General features: G+C 35.5%; 2 protein-coding genes across 5 annotated transcripts in view; one reads left to right on the top strand and one right to left on the bottom strand.

Moving 5' to 3' along the window:
- Positions 1-7,930, bottom strand: part of slc36a1 (solute carrier family 36 member 1) — a 35,092-nt gene extending 27,162 nt beyond the window's left edge. The window contains exons 1-7 of one of the 3 annotated variants that reach the window (XM_051859866.1): positions 7,693-7,930; positions 6,486-6,595; positions 4,872-4,983; positions 4,707-4,797; positions 1,325-1,413; positions 886-975; positions 91-175 (exon numbers count right to left, since the gene is read on the bottom strand). In XM_051859866.1, the coding sequence (XP_051715826.1) occupies positions 91-175; positions 886-975; positions 1,325-1,413; positions 4,707-4,797; positions 4,872-4,983; positions 6,486-6,513 (495 nt within the window). In that variant the 5' untranslated portion in view covers positions 6,514-6,595; positions 7,693-7,930. Of the gene's footprint in view, positions 1-90; positions 176-885; positions 976-1,324; positions 1,414-4,706; positions 4,798-4,871; positions 4,984-5,935; positions 6,128-6,485; positions 6,596-7,692 lie in introns of those variants that run through there. The other 2 variants (XM_051859867.1, XM_051859868.1) reach the window with 2 other exon arrangements.
- A 246-nt stretch (positions 7,931-8,176) lies between these two features.
- atox1 (antioxidant 1 copper chaperone) lies at positions 8,177-10,820 on the top strand. Of its 2 annotated transcripts, none has more exons than XM_051859869.1 (4): positions 8,177-8,395; positions 8,571-8,643; positions 8,825-8,975; positions 10,531-10,820. In XM_051859869.1, exons 1-3 carry the CDS (start codon positions 8,390-8,392, stop codon positions 8,947-8,949), a joined length of 204 nt encoding a protein of 67 aa, XP_051715829.1. In that variant the 5' UTR covers positions 8,177-8,389; the 3' UTR covers positions 8,950-8,975; positions 10,531-10,820. The 2 variants fall into 2 exon arrangements, with proteins under 2 accessions (XP_051715829.1, XP_051715830.1); XM_051859870.1 differs by having other exon boundaries at positions 8,180-8,395; positions 10,394-10,820.
- The last annotated feature ends 5,193 nt before the right edge of the window (positions 10,821-16,013 follow it).

Raw genomic sequence — 16,013 nt, 5'->3', positions numbered from 1 at the left:
ATGACAATAAAGGAACTTATGCTGTTTGACTTTAAGGTGTATTAGTTTATTGTGGACAAAACCTTTCTTCTGATTTTAAAAGTCTCTCACCTGTTTGACATTGTCACTGAGGAACACGAAGTACACGCAGCAGAAGCCCAGCTGGGTTATGTTGAGGAACAAATTTACTACACGCCTGAAAGCCAAAAAACAGAAACAAAACAATATGTTTAGATACAGGTCAAACTATTTTTAGTAATTTTTTAGTAATCTAAATGTTGCAAGTTTATTTAGACAAGCTTTCCAGTAAGCGCACATAGTTTCAGCAAGTTTTTTTTTATAACAGAAATTAATATTTTTATTCAGCAAGGATACATAAAATTGGTCAAAAGTGATTTCAAAATAATGCTGTTCTTTTGAACTTTCTATTTATCAAAAATAAATAATTAACATTTTTTACAAAAATATTAAGTAGCACAACTGTTTTCAACATTGATAATAATCAGAAATGTTTCTTGAGCATCAAATCAGCATATTAAAATGATTTCTGAAGGATCATGTGACACTGAAGACTGGAGTAATGATGCAGAAAACTGTTGTTTTAAACTTTAATAATATTTCATAACATTACCGTTTTTTGATAAAATAAAAGGAGCCTTGGTGAGCATAAGAGACTTCTTCCATAAACATTAAAAAAATCTTACAGACTCCAACCATTTGAACAGCAGTGTATAATTACTATATATGCTATCATGTGCAAGATGTGAAACAGTGACGTTGCACAGAAATCAGGTGCTGAAAGTGTCACAAGTGGTCAAAGATTATGGTGAGAACAGCACAAACTGCGCTACTGAATTATAAAAAAAAAACTGCCTTGTCAGCACTGAAACAAAGTCATTCAGTTACCTTCCCCATATAGAGTGTCTGCTCAGCCATGGCACGTTCTCCATGCCATATTCCACTGCATCTCCGTAGGAAAGAAATGGCTTGCCCATCCTAAACACAGACAATATTTCATTTAGAAAAATAGAAAAAAAAAGTGTGTCATATGACAGAAACACAAAAATGTAATTTATATATTCTACTAAAAATGTTCCTGAACAAACACCTACATTTAATTATTAGATCATGGGATTAATGAAGTAATTAATTTGGCCAATGAATTCAAGCGTCATCCCTATAGTGGAAAATTTGTGTTTAACACTTTATAAAAAATATCTAAACTCTTTGGCCGAATGCACACGATAAAGGAAACAAAATTAAACTCAAATTCACCATGGCAGAAAAAACTGTCAAGAACATGAGGGGCAGTATTTCTAAAAATATTAAAGCTGTTTATTCTTACTTTACACTTAGATGATGTGAACATTTCACAAGGAGGCTCATGCAATGTACAGCCACTATACCCATGGCCAGAAGACTTAAAGGTCCCATCTGCAACACGAGAAGAGACAGAGAACATCACGTCAATGATAAAGCATGTTTAACTTGATAACGGTTATCCTCCTTTTTGAACATAGACGTGAAAATGCACTATATAAGTTATGTTTATTGGCTTTTTGTGCCTTTATTTGGAGAGGACAATAGAGAGCAGACAGGAAAGCACTGGGCAGAGAGGGGGGCAGAATCGGCAAAGGACCTCGAGACGGGAATCAAACTCGGGTCGCCATGAACGCATTTGCGCCATATGTCAGCGCACTAACCACTAGGCTATCGGCGCCGACAATTAAATATATTTTAAAAATCATTACTCCAGTCTTCAGTGTCACATGATCCTTCAGAAATCATTCTAATATGATGATTTGCTGCTCAAGAAACATTTCTTATTATTATCTGTGTTGACCACAGAATGTGCACTCTAATTTTTTTATCATTTAACTGGTTAGGTTTGTGCATCCCCACTATGCAGTCTAGAGAACAATTTGGGAGGAAGGGTTTTACATGATAAGGAATAGCAATGACGTGGTGCAACTACACAAAGCATCCCTAAAAATACAACTGACAAAAAGGTCAAAGCGTGATGTTCGTCTGATAAGTCTGGCAGGGGGCATTCTTCAGGGACGTGTCCACACGTCTGCGTCCTCTTTGATTAGGTGGAAACACTTGTCAGACTGTGTCTTGTTGTCCCTGTGTCCTCAGCTGATGCTGAGAGAGGTTTTAGTGCTTTTCAGAGGCTGAAAACATGGCCCCGCAGTACAATGACACAAGCACGCCTTAATGGTGTATATAGCTGTGTCACACACGCAAAGAGAAGTCAAAGAAAATGACCACTCAGCAATTTTTTGCTTGCATAGAGAACCACAAAAAAACTTCAGATGTTAGTGATTGGTAAGACTCATTATGAATTTGAACATAGCCCTAACCTTTAGTATTAAACTTAGTTTGTGCTATTGACATGAATGGGACACTAAATTACGCAGATTGATGTGGGAGGGTGCGCTATTATTTTTCAAGAAGTCATGATTTGACTAGTGCATAAAATGGAAATAGAAAAAATATATATAATTTTTTATATTATTTTTTGATATATCAAAACAATTAAAAGTTACTTACATTACTGTTCAAAAGTTTGGGGTCAGTACAATTTCTTTTTATAGAAATTAATACTTTTATTCAGAATGATGGACATAAAATTAATAACAACTGGCAGTAAAGACATTTAAATTTATGTTACAAAAAATTTCTATTTCAAATAAACACTTTTCTTTTGAGCTTTCTATTCACCAAAGAATCCTGAGAAAAAAATATCACAGTTTCCACAAAAATATGATGCAGAACAACTGTTTTTAGCATTGATATTAATCAGAAATGTTTCTTGAGCAGCAAATCATCATATTAGAATGATTTCTGAAAGATCATGTGACACTGAAGACTGGAGTAATGATGCTGAAAATTCAGCTTTGACTTAAGGAATAATATTACATTGTAAAATATAATAAAATAGAAAAGAGTCGTAATAGCACATTAATAATATACGAACACATTAAAGGGTTAGTTCACCCAAAAATGAAAATAATGTCATTTATTACTCACCCTCATGCCGTTCCACACCCGTGAGACCTTCGTTAATCTTCGGAACGCAAATTAAGATATTTTTGTTGAAATCCGATGGCTCAGTGAGGCCTGCATAACCAGCAATGGCATTTCCTTTCTCAAGATCCATTAATGTACTAAAAACATATTTAAATCAGTTCATGTGAGTACAGTGATTCAATATTAATATTATAAAGCGACGAGAATATTTTTGGTGCGCCAAAAAAAACAAAATAACGACTTATATAGTGATGGCCGATTTCAAAACACTGCTTCATGAAGCTTCGGAGTGTTATGAATCAGCGTGTCGAATCAGCGGTTCGAAGCGCCAAAGTCACGTGATTTCAGCAGTTTGGCGGTTTGACACGCGATCCGAATCATGATTGGATACGCTGATTCATAACACTCCGAAGCTTCATGAAGCAGTGTTTTGAAATCGGCCATCACTATATAAGGCGTTATTTTGTTTTTTTGGCACACCAAAAATATTCTCATCACTTTATAATATTAATATTGAACCACTGTACTCACATGAACTGATTTAAATATGTTTTTAGTACATTAATGGAGAGGAAATGTCATTGCTCCCTATGCAGGCCTCACTGAGCCATTGGATTTCAACAAAAATATCTTAATTTGTGTTCCGAAGATTAACGAAGGTCTTACGGGTGTGGAACGGCATGAGGGTGAGTAATAAATGACATTATTTTCATTTTTGGGTGAACTAACCCTTTAAATTCACAATATTACTGTTTTTACTGTATTTTTGATCAAATAAATACAGCTTTGATAAGCATAAAATACCTTAATTCTTTAATAAAAACATCAAAAATCTTCCTGATGCTAAACTTTTGAATGGTAGTGTACACTGAAGCAGGAAAACAACAATCGTGGGACCAGAATATGAAGTATTAAATTATTAAAAATTAAAAAATTTAAAATAAATGTTATAATCCTGCCACATTTTATTTACTCAACCAGGGCTCCAGACTGTGACTAAATGGTCACATTTTGCAAACTTTTTTTGGTGCCAGTGACACTTTTGTCACTGTTAGAAGTCGCACTGATCACCAATATTTACCATGGATTTACTGTAGTAATACTAACTGTAACCATGGTATTTTGCCAGAAATGTGGTATATTCATATTGAATGTAAATATATTAAAGCATGTCATGTATAATGTATTAAAATCTATTACAGGAGTAATGAACTATAATTACAGCCATTATTTTTATGAATATATTGCATTTATATTTATACTAAATGTGCCGTTTCTCATAACAAACACCATAGTTTTATAGAAACCAAACCATAGTTATTTTTTTCTACATGTACATGCAATACTAACACATGACCAGACCACCACAGTCAGAGGAAACAAAATGACAATCCACAAAAATGCTGTTCTCTCACCAGAGAACTCTACACACATGAACAATCACTGTTTGTGTTGCCTGTTCAAAAATCAAAAGGCGTGGAAGTTCTTACATATCATAACACTTACGAGAAACATGAGAGAAACAAAACTGAAAGGCTGACATGATGTTGACATACAGAACATGATCAGATAAGGACATACAACAACTGCCACAATGAGGAATAAAGATAAAGCAGAACACTAGACCAGACCAGTTTACAATAAAACAGACAACATCATGAGCATTCATCTCCAAATTAAATTTTCTGTCCTACCACGAGTCCTGCATTCTTGACAGCCAGAGGCAAGCCGAGCAGTCCCGTGCCAATATTTCCTTTTAGTAAATGAATTATGGTCTGAAAAAAACTGAAAAAGTAAAACAAAATTAAAACAGGTCTATGAACACAAAAGTTTTAATATGTGAAGATCACAGTGCTTACGAGGATCCTGTTCTTCCTCCGATCCGTTCATATTCTGTGTGCCGTGGGGAACCAGGTGAACGGATGGGCTCATCTTCAGTGGGGCTCTCCGCTCTTCTGGAAAAGTTTGGGCCTAGGACCAACACACAAATATAGCTTTAACATTAAACTTTGTGGGGGAAAAAAAAAAAAAAAAAAAAAAACACACAAAAACACACACAAACGCTACCGTTCAAAAGTTTGGCATCTGCAAGATTTTTAAATATTTTTGAAATAAGTCTCTTATGCCCGCCAATTTATTTGATCAAAAATACATTTATTTTAATGTATTTTAAAATGCAATTTATTCCTGTAATGCAAAGCTGAATTTTCAGCATCATTACTCCAGTCTTCAGTGTCACATGATCCTTCAGAAATCATTCTAATATGATGATTTGATACTCAAGAAACATTTCTGATTATTATCAATGTTGAAAACAGTTGTGCTGCTTCATATTTTTTTGGAAACTGTGATATGCTGTTTTTCATTATTATTCAATGAATAGAAAGTTCAAAAGAACAGTATATATTTGAATTAATAATCTTTTGTAACATTATAAATGTCTTTACTGATCAATTTTGATCAATTTAATGCATCCTTACTGTATTAAAGGGATTGGTTGATTATGATTTCACTTTTTTAACTTTAGTTAGTGTGTAATGTTGCTGTTTGAGCATAAACAACATCTGCAAAGTTACGACACTCAAAGTTCAATTCAAAGGGAGATATTTTCTTTTCGACAAATGGCTGGTAGGGACTACAACGAGCTTCTTCCCGGATTAATGACATCACAAACCCCAAAATGTACATAAACCCCGCCCCCGAGAACACACAACAAAGGGGGCGAGGCCATGTTGGGCTGCTTTAGAGAAGAGGAAGAGTTGTTGTAGTAGAGTGTTGTTGCCATGCCGTCATTTTACGCCGGACTGCTTCACAAATGAGGTTCAATTCAACGCTGGATTTGCACAAAAGATTAACATGACGGCACATGCTAGTGGATGAGTTGAATCAACTCCACAGCAACTACATAAATTTATCCACTAACCGTTCAGAAACGTCCAGTTTCATTCTAAAAGTTGTAACTTCTTCCTGAGTCTCTCCATCAGTGTCCGACTCCGGTTTGAACAATGTAAGGCTGAACAACGTTAATGACAATCCTCATTTTGGCAGCGTGAGATTCTCCAGCTTTGTTGTTGTTGAGCAACCGAAGCGCAAGCTGTTAAAGCTCCGCCCTCTTCTGGAAAGCGGGGAAGGAGCAGCAGCTCATTTGCATTTAAAGGGACACACACAAAAAAGGCGTGTTTTTGCTCACACCCAAATAGGAAAATTTGACAAGCTATAATAAATGATCTGTGGGGTATTTTTGAGCTGAAACTTCACAGACACATTCTGGGGACACCAGAGACTTATATTACATTTTGTAAAAGGGGCATAATAGATCCCCTTTAATTTCTTTAAAAAAAGATCTTACTGACTTCAAACCTTTGAACAGTAGTGTATGTTTGTTCATTAATTTATAACATCATTATTCACTAAGCTTAGCCAAAAAAACAAGTCACAATCAGTTTCCCATATTGCAAAGGAAATTGGTTTACCATCTTGATAGTTGATATCAGAGGCCATGCTTGCTTTGGTAGGGTGTAATTTGCCACTGATAGCTTCACTGATCAAAAGCTTCCCTGCGGAGACGCTGCATCTACAGGCTCTGTGATCGCAGACAAATGAACAGAGTTAATAGCCCTCCCAGAACACACACATGACGCACAACGTGCCCTTTCTGCGTCATTATATTTTTTATCATCTCTCAGGGCTAAAAACAATATGAGGATTTCAAACATGCAAAATGACTATGCAATCAACATTAGTTATATCTGACACTTTAATATAGCAGTAAGAATTTCACAGAACAGCTCAAATGAACTACTGCATCATTCACATCCACCATCTGTATTATTACGCATGTAGAGAAAAAGAATTATTAATGTGTTGTCTAATTTTTAGATATGTAATATGTAAGGGGCAAATAAAAGTGCCCTGTATAGCTTATATATATATATATAAAATATGAAGAAATAAATATCTTCTGTCACTCTACTATGGAACTGCCACAGTATGTTTTGTATGTATTTGATATTAAACCTTATGAGTGTGAAACACACCAGTTGCGTATGTCAGAAAGATGTCACAACTATCTGAACTTGTTCCAAACCACATATGTTGAAAAAAATTGTAAAAATTCAGCAAACTCATTCAGCCACTGTGTAAAAGCTGTAACTGACATTATTAAACCACAAACGACAGACTCACAAAGCCTAATTCTTTTGCTACAGATATGTGAGCATTAAAACCACACTATATGATAAAGCAAAGCAGCTCTATTCAGTGCTGACATATAATCTAAAATCAATATTTGACTTTGGAGTGGCCAGTGCCTTAAACACATTTCCCACTGACTCCGTCCTCAATGTCTCAGTATGTAAAAGTCAAATCAATATAAAAACAGATCAATGGAAAAATGAAAGCCTTTCATGACCATGCAGTTTACTTGTTGTTGAAGTCAATCTGGTAACACTTTACAATAAGGTTTATTTGTCAACCTTGAAGTGTATTTTTATTTTATGTCTCTCTTTAGACTGTTTACGACAGTAATCGGTAGTAATAAAGTGTAATGTTTTCAAAAATAAGCAGTAATATGTCCTGAAGTTCCCGACAGCCTTCAGCTGTCAGTGCTGTCACAACCAAAGATCTTGTTTATCTTGCTAATGTTGTGCTACATACATGAGATGACAAACTTGGACTTACCGTAAGCACAGCTGAATGATATACACCTACTGTATAAAGCTCATAAAGTCCATATCTGAACCCGGACATACTAAAACAGCACCACAGACGCGTACAAATAAGCAGACATGATATGTATGACCCGTATCTGCTCTTCTCCTGAAATTGTGTATCCGCAGTGATCCGCGCCCTCCTACTGCTTGCTGTCACATGACCTTCAGCACGTGCCGGTCAGCTGGTTTCACTTCTGCCTGTACAGAGCAAACCAACAAACATCACTAACGTTTCTGTTTTGAGAATTAAAGAGTTTAACATTTAAATTTTATCTACATCACATGTGTGGCAAAATTAAAACGAACGTAAATTATGTTCATCGCATTATTATTTTTTTTAATGCCTGCAGGGGGAGCGTCGAGCAAAAGTCATCATGTAAAATTACGTAGTGTACGTGTTTAAAACGTTTGTACATTATTCGAAAAGTAACTCGTTGACTCGTAACACAAACGTGATATATAGTATAGAAGAGTCTTTCAAAATATGCGCACTTTGATCACATATATGTACGTTTAGTTCGTTTTTCAAATGAACGCTTTGTCAAAAAATGTTAGTAATTTAGTGACGAGCCCTAAACTAAACAGCGCGTCATCTGTACAGCAACAGTCAGTCCCAGCAAAGGCGAGTCTGTAGACTTGAGCTTGCAGAGACAATCGGATCGATCATGACGGTAATTTCACTTTTAATCTAAACTTTAACTCATAAATATCTGTTTATATTTTGCTGCCATATTTATGGACATCCTAAATCACTTTTTTATGATAACTTCGTAGACATTAGCTTTGTAGCTAGCTTGTGATCCTCTCTTAGAACTGGATCAAATATATTTTCTTTTCTCATGACAGACTCACGAGTTTTTTGTTGACATGACATGTGAGGGATGCTCTGGTGCAGTAACTCGAGTGCTTAAAAAACTGGGTAGGTTTTTAAATATTTCACATTTCAAGACCTTTGAACTGTGTATATTAACCTGTCAAAACTATTTGTTTGGGAAAATTTGTTAAACAACATTGGTTAAATATATCCAAAATGTAGCTTTTATTAAATGTGCTTTTTCATGTTGGAACATAGTTCATAGTTCATTTGTGTTTCTCAACAGATGTCAAGTTTGACATTGATCTCCCCAATAAGAAGGTCTTCGTTGAGTCAGACAAAGACACAGATGTTCTTCTGGAAACACTGAAAAAGACTGGGAAAACTGTTACCTACATCGGTCCAAAATGAAATATTACACATTAAAACACTATAAGGTGAGAAGCAGCTGTTTGAAATTCAAATGAATACTGTTATTAATCGCAAAATACTATTGATTGTGTGGACAGAGCAGAATAAAAAGTATTAACTGATCCATTATGTTATAGTAAATGAAAACTGGTAAACTGGAATTGAAATATCTTGACTTTTGATTAAATGTGTCATAGTGTTTAAAATGTGATTCAGGTTTCTTTACACGCACACCATTGAAAACAAGCCTTGGAAGTTTTTAGTCAGACAGGATTTACTTGAAAGTACAAAGTTTTTTGTTTGTTTGTTTTTTTACAGTAGGCTTTAACATATAAAAGTTGTACTATTAGTTTCCATCCTCCTGTTAAAGGTGCAGTATGTAGGATTTCTGTCCGCTAGAGGCCTATTCAAAACAAAGGCGTTGCTTGATGACGCCAAGTTTGAGCGCGGAATCTTGGGACATGTGGTCTTCACCTCACAGCCGGTGCAAAAGAATAGGGATAGGACTCGGGAAGAAATCATGTTCATGGATGCGATTATTAACGTTATTGTAGTATGAAGCAGAGCAGGACTGGGGAGCTGAACGAGGCCGCTGGAGCGATTGCGCAACACACGCCTCATGAGCAGCGGAACTTTTATTATTATGCCACAGTCGCCGGCTCCGCTTCAGCTTTTCCGGCCATGAGTATGAGGTAACGCAGCTCTGTTTATCATATTAGATACATTTGAGAGTGTTGAAAATGATGTTATAACATGTGCGTTCGCTCGGCGGCTGCTGTGAGACACTTGTTTGAGACACACTGCAGTAAGATAGATCGATTTTAGAATATCAGTGCTGGATGGCTTGTTGATAAATGGCATGCAATTCATTTTAAAACGTATTGTATGATGGAGAAAATTCTGTATTACTGTTACTAAAAATAAAGCTGCATCTGATTATGCTATGTTAGCTACTTGACAAAATAGTGTTTTTCTCTGAGGCAAAAAATCAAGAAAATTAGATTTAAACAATAAGACTAAACGTGTTGAGCTATATAACAACAATTAGTTTTCTGTCTATAAATATATCAAAACAGTTGTTCCCTTGTCTATTAAAACATGTAATATATTAAAGCGTCTTTGGTGTTTCCATGGTTTTTACAAAATAAAACCGGAAGCCGAGGGTAACGCGGGTATGACGCAATTGACAGGCGACTCCTCACACGTCCCGGAGCCTTGGTTAAAATTGCAAGTTTCTCACGATTTACAAATAGTTGGAAACATTTGGGATATTGTAAGTACTCAAGTGAACAAAATATATAACACTGGCCTAGTGGTTTTTGGATATTTTACTGCAAAAATCTTACATATTGCACCTTTAAGCTTCCATAAGTGTTGTCTCTTTCTAATACACTAATATACCTGTACATATTCTTATGATCGCATATCCTTCTCTTTCTTTCAGGTAGTGAAGCTTTCATTTTTATTCTGATCCTCCTTCTCATAGTGGTGATTTTTTAACACAGAAATATTGCAGTTGAGATTACCTAAAGCGGACTTATGTTCAACTCTATTTTGATTCGATGAACCATGTTTTAATAGGTCAGAATCATGCTGCTTTGAAGATTATGAAGTTATACTCCCTCATCGGACCATACATCACACATCAGACAAATCAACACATATCTTCGGGACCATTGAAGGAGATCTGTTCAGCAGAGCATCATGATAAGCAGCTATTAGGCAGATTTTTTTGTTAATTATATTAATGCTGAAATATAACCGTTTACAATATAGTTGTTTTCATGCCACACTTGTCTGCTTGGAATTGTTGTAAGTGTCCAGATGATGGTTCAAATAAAGATTTCTGTATTTACTTAGAGGAAAACAAACTGTGTGAATGCGTGATGTTTGCCTATAAGCAGTGTTGTTTTAGTATAATTGAGATACTTTTATAGGTCTTGGTTTTTGTGTGTGTGTGTGTGTGTGTTATTTTAGTACAAGTAAAACTAAATCAAATAAATGAGAATTCTTGGCAACTAGCTAAAAAATTTTAGCTTTTATATTTTATTATGTTTATGTCAGATTATGTTTATATTATTTAAAGTAACAAAATTGTTTTTTTTTATGGTTAAATATAATAACCCTAGTGGGGGTTTTTCTTACTTGAGATCAATATATTATCAGATCAATAGATTTCAACAAATATATATTGCTCAACAAATTATGTTAAAGGGTTAGTTCACCCAAAAATGATGTCATTTATTACTCACCCTCATGCCGTTCCACACCCGTAAGATCTTCATTAATCTTCAGAACGCAAATTAAGATATTTTTATTGAAATCCCATGGCTCCGTGAGGCCTGCTTAGCCAGCAATGACATTTTCTCTCTCAAGATCCATTAATGTACTAAAAACTTATTTAAATCAGTTCATGTGAGTACAGTGGTTCAATATTAATATTATAAAGTGACGTGAATATTTTTGGTGCACCAAAAAAACAAAATAACGACTTATATAGTGATGGCCAATTTCAAAACACTGCGTCAGGAAGCTTCGGAGCGTTATGAATCAGTGTGTCGAATCATGATTCAGATCGTGTGTCAAACTGCTGAAATCACGTGACTTTGGCGCTCCGAACCGCTGATTCGACACGCTGATTCATTACGCTCCGAAGCTTCCTGACGCAGTGTTTTAAAATCGGCCATCACTATATAAGTCGTTATTTTGGTTTTTTTGATGCACCAAAAATATTCTCGTCGCTTTATAATATTAATACTGAACCACTGTACTCACATGAACTGATTTAAATATGTTTTTAGTACATTAATGGATTTTGAGAAAGGAAATTGGCCACACTGAGCCATCAGATTTCATCAAAAATATCTTAAATTTGTGATCTGAATATGAACGAAGGTCTTACAGGTGTGGAACGGCATGAGGGTGAGTAATTAATGACATTATTTTCATTTTTGGGTGAACTAACCCTTTAAGGCACCTAATGAAGTAATACATCTATTGGTTTCAGTAAAAAAAAATGACATCTTTATTGTTGTAAAGCAAATGTAATTGGACTTCTATCAGTGGGCTTTTATTTTTAACTGGCCTCAGTACCAGTAGGGGGCAATGTTACCCTTTCAATAAAACATCCATTTTCCAAGCAGCATTTTTTAAATTGAGTGTCTGTATGCTTTTTCAGGCCAATGACCCCTTTGGTGGACCGAGAGATGTATACAATAATGTATTTACATTATTTATTATTAAAGGTTTGAAGAGTATGGTTAGTTTTACATAATACATTTTAATGTGACCGGCAAAATTAAACACTTTATCTGATTTTTTTTTTTTTTTAGGTCTTTGAGCATTCGTTGAAGTTACAAAAATTATTTTAAGATCTGTTTCAGACCCCCGTGCTAAAGTTCTCTGTTAAATGATCTCACATAAGTTAGACATTTACTATATTCTGTTGGAGCTATAGTGCAGTTCTCATTCGCTATACTGATGAAGGAAAAAGCCCATGAACAAAGAAAACATTTATACAATTTTTGAATGCAGAAAGACCCAAAGCAATCAGTTTTAGTTGATGTTAGCAAGTCAACTATATATATGTCCTACCATCACTGCAAAGCTTGTGTTTTAGGAACACTGTTTAAGGAGATGTTCCTAGGTATCCAGAAATGATGAATGCATACAGGATGACTCCATTAGGAAGGTATTCTACAGAAGTACAAGGGTCACAATCACAAGGGAGATGCCATACAAGCTGTTTCACATAAGTCATCAAGCCGCTGCCTATGTAAGAATCAGAAGCTTGAGGGACAACGTTTCATTATAATATGACTGTGCAAACTGCTGTACATCTTGTACTTTAGAAATGGGTGTTTGCTGGATACCAATATGCCCATAGCACATTTTTGTGTATTATTACCTCTGTCTAGTGTGCGGAATACACAAAATAAAAGTGAGTGTAGCATTATTCTCATTGATGTAGAACAGGTTCTTACCTGAAAAGAATCTAAAAGAGTGAATCAGCGACTTGCGTTCCATTGTTCAAGTTGGTATAATTGCTGAGGGTGTAACCTAAAAGCACAGAGGAGATGTTGACAGGCAATGCAGCTGTACTAAACCAGGGGCAAACAACTGTACTGTATATCTGTGTTTATTTACTGATGAAACAATACAATTTAACTCCAGAAATAGGTCCCAGTCTGGACAGAATGCAGCAGTGTTGTATTTACACACTCAACCAAAAGACGAGTAAAACTGTCTTCAGCCATGCCAAGCTTGCCTGGTTTTAAGTGATGGAAATCGAGATGGAAACTCACTCATGCTACCTGTGGAGTCGACACAATTGATCTTTTGTTGTGTGGAATGGCTAAATTGAAAAGAGAAAATGCAAGGAATGCTCAATCATTCAGGCCGTTTGTAGTGACTGGAGAAGCCTTCGCAACTGTAAAGAGTGTCAGAAAGATCCCCAGTGGTTCCCGCCGGCTGGATAAGACAGTGAATGGCAAAGAAACCCACTGTATACAACAAGGATACAAGTAGCTTGAACAAGGAGCCAGTCTTCACTTTTTCTTTTTCTTTGCATGACAAATGAAGCATCACTACCTAAATCCTCCAGTACAGGGTAAATCCTTGATTCCTATCAGGAACTTTGTCTCAAGCACATTCTTTTCTTGGAATTAATTAGTCACTGTAAAAGAATGACTGTGTTTTCACTGTGATACTGCAGATCACAAGTAGAGGCCAATAGAAAGCTTAAAGGGATAGTTTACCCAAAAATGAAAATTCTGCTATCATTTACTCCCCCTCAAGTTGTTCCAAACCTGTATACATTTCTTTGTTCTGCTGAACACAAAACAAAGATATTGACTACAATAGAAGGAAAAACAAATACTATGGCGGTCAATGGGGAGCGAGATCTGCTTGGTTACAAACATTTTTCCAAATAATTTCCTTTGTGATCAGCAGAACAAAGAAATTTATACAGATTTGGAACCACTTGAAGGTAAGTCATTTTTTGGTGAACTATCCCTTTAAGTTACTGATCCCGCTCATTTTCTGATCCGAGAAAACAGCTCGATGAGGTGCAATCATCAACACTTCTGTTTTCAGATTTTTAGATTTTCTTTTCTTTTTTTTTCTTTTTTTTTTTTTAAATTCTGATGGATTTTTTAACAAAATCAGATATTCTTTTCTGACTCACCATAGTTGTTTTCTCATTTAAATATTCTAATTTAAGTCGTCATTCATGCCAGATCGTGTTTTGAAATAAATGTATTCCTCAAAATCACAAACCACATTTGACATCATATAAAAATGAAATAATATTTTGAACAATTTTATGAATAAAGGGGGAAAATTAAAAACATGTTGAAAAACAAAAACTTTATTTCAAGTCATATCATTTTTAAATTCCCATGCTGTCAACAGGGGGTGCTGCAGCACCCTCAGCGCCCCTAGTTTCCGCAGCCATGCATAAATGTATGTTAATCTGAAATAAAAATGTTTCTTTTCTTTAACTTTAATCAAAATGTAATATTTTGCCTTTCCCTTTTCGTTGATGTGGCTTGTGGACTATGTGGCCTATTTGATCATGTTAAAGTCAATATAAATTCAAAATATACAATTCCTATATTTTTATGGAATATTGCAGTATTTATTATAAATAATTTATCCGTGCACATCATTGTTTTAAAATTCATGTGTCCTCGTAATCTTTAATCAAATAACTTCCCCATCTTAATCTCTTCTCTGAATGTGTTTACTGGCGCGAGGACGAGACAACCTGTCACTCACACGACATTGACCAATAGCAAAGACCCAACCATCCAATCAATTCCCGTTAGACAAAATCAAGTCTTGCCTTAAGTTTTTCCCCCTTTGTTTGGGAAGTAGTTTCATTCGAATATACTTCAATTTCATTTTGAACGATTCCTGATGGATAAAAGCACTGCCGATCTCATGGCAATATATGTATTTTACTTGGTGGCTAATTCGTATGAATTCGTAAATTTTTTGCTAAATCATACGCATTTTACAAGCTGCCAAATTCGTATGAATTCGTACGTATGACCTACCCCTAACCCCGCCCCTAAACCTACCCGTCACTGAGGTTTAGACAAATCATATGAATTCGTACAAGTGAGGTCGTACAAATTCATACAAATTAGCCACTTCGTAAAATACGTTCGAATTGGTCGTGAGATAGCGTTGATATTTTCTCATTTAACATTATATTAAACTCGGAAATGTGTTCAGTGATTCACACTGACTTAATATACCCCCGGTTTCACAGATGAGGCTTAAACAAGTCCCAGACTAAATTGCATGTTTGAGCTGTTGTAACTGTAAGCAACTTGTACTGGCATATCTTAAAATATGTCAGTGTCATTGTTTTGTCTCAAGAAGCACATCAGTAATGTTTTTTTCTTGGGTATGTTTATAAAAGCTACTTAAATAAATTGAACTAAGGCCTAATCCTGGCTTAATCTAAGCCCTGTCTGTGAAACCAGGCCATAAAGTAGGCACTGTAGAGCTGCTACAGAAATGTAAACATGACAGTAGTTCTCAGACAGCCTTAAATGATGGATGGATGTAGAATAATGTCAGCCATATCTTAGATATGCCTGTTTGCCATCAAAATGTTTTGCAGATAGAAATCTCCAGACACAATATGGGTTTCATGCTCACTGCATGGAAGTAAACACGTAGGTCTTGTTCACTTTTACAAAACTGCTAGCCAAGTCAAAATTATTGTAATTCATAATCAACAACATACTGGAATTTTTTTTAGCCTTTAATGAAAGTTAAATGCACCATCTAAGGCCACACTGCTAGTGCCTGAATGTCCTCAGCTGACCAGCCAGCAGGGTGGCCAGATTCATCCTTTCTGTTAGATTCTTTCACAGGACAGACTATACCGAAACATATTTTTGAGTCTATTCAAATGGTCATCTAATTCTTCAGTATTTTCACAGTATCAGACACCAGTTTAAACAGCAATGCTTATCAAGGCTCAGTTTAGTGCATGAAACAAATGAAGTGAAAATATGTTCCTAAAACTTTTCCAAGAGGAATGT

Source organism: Ctenopharyngodon idella, chromosome 14, assembly GCF_019924925.1.
Source record: "Ctenopharyngodon idella isolate HZGC_01 chromosome 14, HZGC01, whole genome shotgun sequence".
Taxonomy (NCBI): Eukaryota; Metazoa; Chordata; class Actinopteri; order Cypriniformes; family Xenocyprididae; genus Ctenopharyngodon; species Ctenopharyngodon idella.
This window is presented reverse-complemented; position numbering and strand designations above follow the sequence as displayed.

What these genes read in the sequence shown, in the direction of transcription:
- atox1 (XM_051859869.1), top strand. An exon ending in TCGAGTGCTTAAAAAACTGG is followed by an intron (nt 8,644 to 8,824) that starts GTAGGTTTTTAA and finishes GTTTCTCAACAG; the next exon opens with ATGTCAAGTTTGACATTGAT.